Consider the following 3,576-nt stretch of genomic DNA (forward strand, 5'->3'; position numbering starts at 1 on the left):
TGTATGTAAAATTATATATTTTTACTATAAATTAAAAATATACATTTATATATTATAATATTAATATAAATAATTATAATAACCAATATATAAATGAGTTACTCACGAGTTAATAAACTAAACTTACTCAAATTTAAACTCGACTCATTTAAAATATCAGCTCAAATTCCAACTCAAGTTCACAACCTGATGAGCTCAATTTATTAAGAGTTCGAACGGACTTACGAGTCAGTTTGACTCACTCTGAGTTCTATTAACAATGTCTAACCAAGAATTAGACCTAACCTCTGTCATCTCTAAATTAGCAGAACTAGTTTGATAAATGAGCAAAGTTCAATACTCCATGGAGACAGTTATATATATTTTAATCTTTTAATGATTTAACTCTGCTAAAGTGCATGGCAAATCCTCATAAGATAACTATCCCCGTACACCTTATTCTCGAAATTACATTAACACTATAACAAAATGAAATCCGTTTCTTGAAACGTCGAGGTATATGATGGTTGGAGGTTGGATAACTTTTCCATCTCATCTAACGCAAGCAACTTAGGAAGTGGTGGCATTAGGCTCATTGGATCTGGTGTTTCATTCAAACTGCAATGAAAAATAAAAGCAGAATAGAAAAGTTTATGAGTAACATTGCTCTTAAGCATAGTCAAAATGCTGTTTATAACTTACTCTTTCATAATTTTATTGAAGTTCTCTCTCACTTGGTGGAAAATTTCAATATTCTTCCCATGCTGCAAACAAATTTGAAAAGGATAGAAAAAGAAAAAGATTATATGTTAATTTTGCAGCCAACAAGAATGGAAATGACGATCTAATCAACTAGAAAACTAAGTCTCATAAATAAAACTACATTAGAGTATACATAAACATTGATATAAACATTAATCCTTTTTATCCATAGGATTCAGACACCTTAGATTGTTCAACAAGTTACAAACACTCTTGACTCACCATACGAGAAGCAAGATTTTTTGAGATTTGGTTGAAGGCCTGTGCATTTTGCTCCATGAGTGTACCTATTAGACCTCCAATTGCTGCAAAAAACACACTGCAAAGTTCAGAGGAGATTCTTTATGCTTGAACACTAAAGCAAGGAAATGCAGATACACAATATTTTTAGAGGTAAATAAAATGAAAAATGATATGGAAACTGACCTTTGTAAGGCATTCCTAGCACTGATGAGGCAACATCGGATGGAGCAGCAGTAAGGCGAGAAGAAGGGCCTGAAACTTTCTCCTACAAAAGAAACAAAAAAGAGAGAAACTTGAGTTTCCACTACTACAAAATAAAATTTATGAAAGTATATTCTGTTTACTTCCTTTTTGTCACACTATTTCTTGGTAATTCTATTACTCAACATGTGAAGTTTTCCCTTATTTAACATTCATAAAAATAAGTGAACAGAAATCACCATGATAGTTTTTTCCTGCAAAATAATAACAACAATAGCAATGCATGATGCTTGATCTATTTGAAAAAGTAAGATAATTATATAAATATAACAGTGTCTCCACTGAAACCAAAACTAAAGAGTGCTAGAGCTATATAACCAAACAAAAAAAGGTAAAATGAAATAGAAGATCAAGTGATACAATACCTTTCTATTTCTACTTTTCTTGGTCAACTTAAGATCATCCTTCCTCCTCTTGCTATTTTGAATGTTTTTTTCTTTCTGTAAAATACAAACCAAGCATGTCACCATAGAACTGGCTCTTAAAAAGAGCATTTATCTTCAATTAAATCAAAACCAGCAAAAAGTAATTCTAAAGCAATCTCATGAAATTCTCATGCCTTCTATAACAATCTTTGATTAAAAAAGAGGATAATCATCATCAAAATTGTCAACACTGAACATAATTTCTTGGGATTCACATCACAATCACATAAACCATTGACAGAAAAAAAGAGTACATATCTTACTTCCTTCATCCACCGAACTCGAAGCGCCACATCCCTAACTGTCTTATCTTGCAGCTGTTGTGCTATGGTCGCATAGACTGTTACGTTAGAACCAACACCAGCATACCTAAGATGATAATTAAGATGTTAACAGGCATTATATTAAGCAATTTAGTCAAACATATTGAACCACTCAACAGATATTAACTATCATCATCACATGAAACAACAATATTCATCTTAAGCAACCAAAATAAGTTTAAACACAACTTCATACCCAACGCTTGAATCCCAAATTGCATATAAATTAGGAAATCACTCTAAACATAGATACGTATATTAATTATCATACCAAAAACAAAACAACCATAGATTTGATCAATAAAGGGTAGCATAATCACTCACCTAGCAAGTCCATCTTCAAGAATAGCTTGTTCTTCAAGGTTCCATTCAACTGCTACACCAGGAATGTGCCTCAGAGTTTTCTCTATGGCCGAAGCAGAAGCGGCGGGAGCCATGGAATTCCCGCCATAGCTGCATGAGGAAGATGGTGATGGAACAACATGGTTCCAAGCACTCAAGTGCGAGAAGGAGGAAGAAGAAGGAGGATAGGTAGCCATTGAAACGAAACGCACCCTTTTCTTAGAAGATTCCAAGAATGAATCTTTAGAGGCCAACCTTGTGAATGGAATCAAAGGGTATAGGAATCCACAGTTGGTTCCCGCCAACTGTCGCCAAAAGCAGTGAAAAAAACAGAGAAACAGCAAAGAAAAGAAAGAAAGGAAAGTGAAGCGAATATGGAAGGCGGAGAAGTGGTTGAGAGAAGAGAGCGATTGGGATTGGGATTGGGATTGGAGACAAAGTGAATCAGAATCAGAATCTGAGAGCTTGGCAATGGTGGGAGAAGCAGAGAGCTAAAACTTGTTATAACACAGAATTTGAAATTTAGTCAAATATTCTACATGTTTTTCCTTTAAAAAGTTAATATATTCCTTTTGCAATTAATAATTTTATTCTATTATTCCATTGTTATGCTCTCTTTAATCTTTATCCTGTTATTAGTGTTTTATCTACGTGCAAGGTATAGAAGAAATCTAGATAGAATAAATTCAATTCGTAAATTATGAAAGATTATAATAAGATTTAAATAGTAAAATTATTCAATCTATTAAAAAGAGTTTAAAATTTGTTGACTCATTATATCAAAAGATTTTAAGGATTTAATTGAGATTCTGATTTATGATGGATGAAAGATTTGAATTTTATTTCGCACATTAATTATTTGTCCTTAAATGATTAAGGACTAATGATTACCTCTAACAATGTATATTTTTATGATATTACGCTTTACAAATAATATTATACAATCACTTAATATATTTACTAACATACATCTTAAATCCTTAAAAAAAAACTCTTATATTTTTATCTTTTTTTTTAGATAGATTTTATGAAGATCCTTATTGATATACATAATGATATTAAAGAGAAGGAATCAAAGAATGAATTAATGAGAATGAGAATAAAATTAAAAATGAAGAGACCAACTTTTGACAGTAAAAAACTAAAAATCAAAGAGGAGACTACAGTTACACTAAAATTTTGGCAAAAAATTTAAATTATCAAAATCTTATCTTATCATTAAAATTTATAAGTAGGTATCT

At 31.4% G+C, this 3,576-nt stretch overlaps 1 protein-coding gene across 1 annotated transcript; it reads right to left on the minus strand.

Annotated features, from left to right (window-relative positions):
• On the minus strand, positions 169–2,816 carry LOC107634086. Its single transcript, XM_016337666.2, has 7 exons — positions 2,318–2,816; positions 1,934–2,039; positions 1,611–1,685; positions 1,168–1,249; positions 964–1,046; positions 682–743; positions 169–597 (listed from the first exon to the last, which is right to left on the minus strand). Exons 1-7 carry the CDS (start codon positions 2,530–2,532, stop codon positions 459–461), a joined length of 762 nt encoding a protein of 253 aa, XP_016193152.1. The 5' UTR covers positions 2,533–2,816; the 3' UTR covers positions 169–458.

The sequence above is a fragment of the Arachis ipaensis genome, chromosome B03 (assembly GCF_000816755.2).
Source record: "Arachis ipaensis cultivar K30076 chromosome B03, Araip1.1, whole genome shotgun sequence".
Taxonomy (NCBI): Eukaryota; Viridiplantae; Streptophyta; class Magnoliopsida; order Fabales; family Fabaceae; genus Arachis; species Arachis ipaensis.

Bases quoted from the DNA above. Each gene is read 5' to 3' on its own strand.
- LOC107634086 (XM_016337666.2), bottom strand. From the start codon at position 2,532: ATGGCTACCTATCCTCCTTCTTCTTCCTCCTTCTCGCACTTGAGTGCT. The intron at 2,040-2,317 runs GTGAGTGATTAT...TTATCATCTTAG, and splicing joins CTTGAAGATGGACTTGCTAG to GTATGCTGGTGTTGGTTCTA. The intron at 1,047-1,167 runs GTCAGTTTCCAT...TGTTTTTTGCAG, and splicing joins GCTAGGAATGCCTTACAAAG to CAATTGGAGGTCTAATAGGT.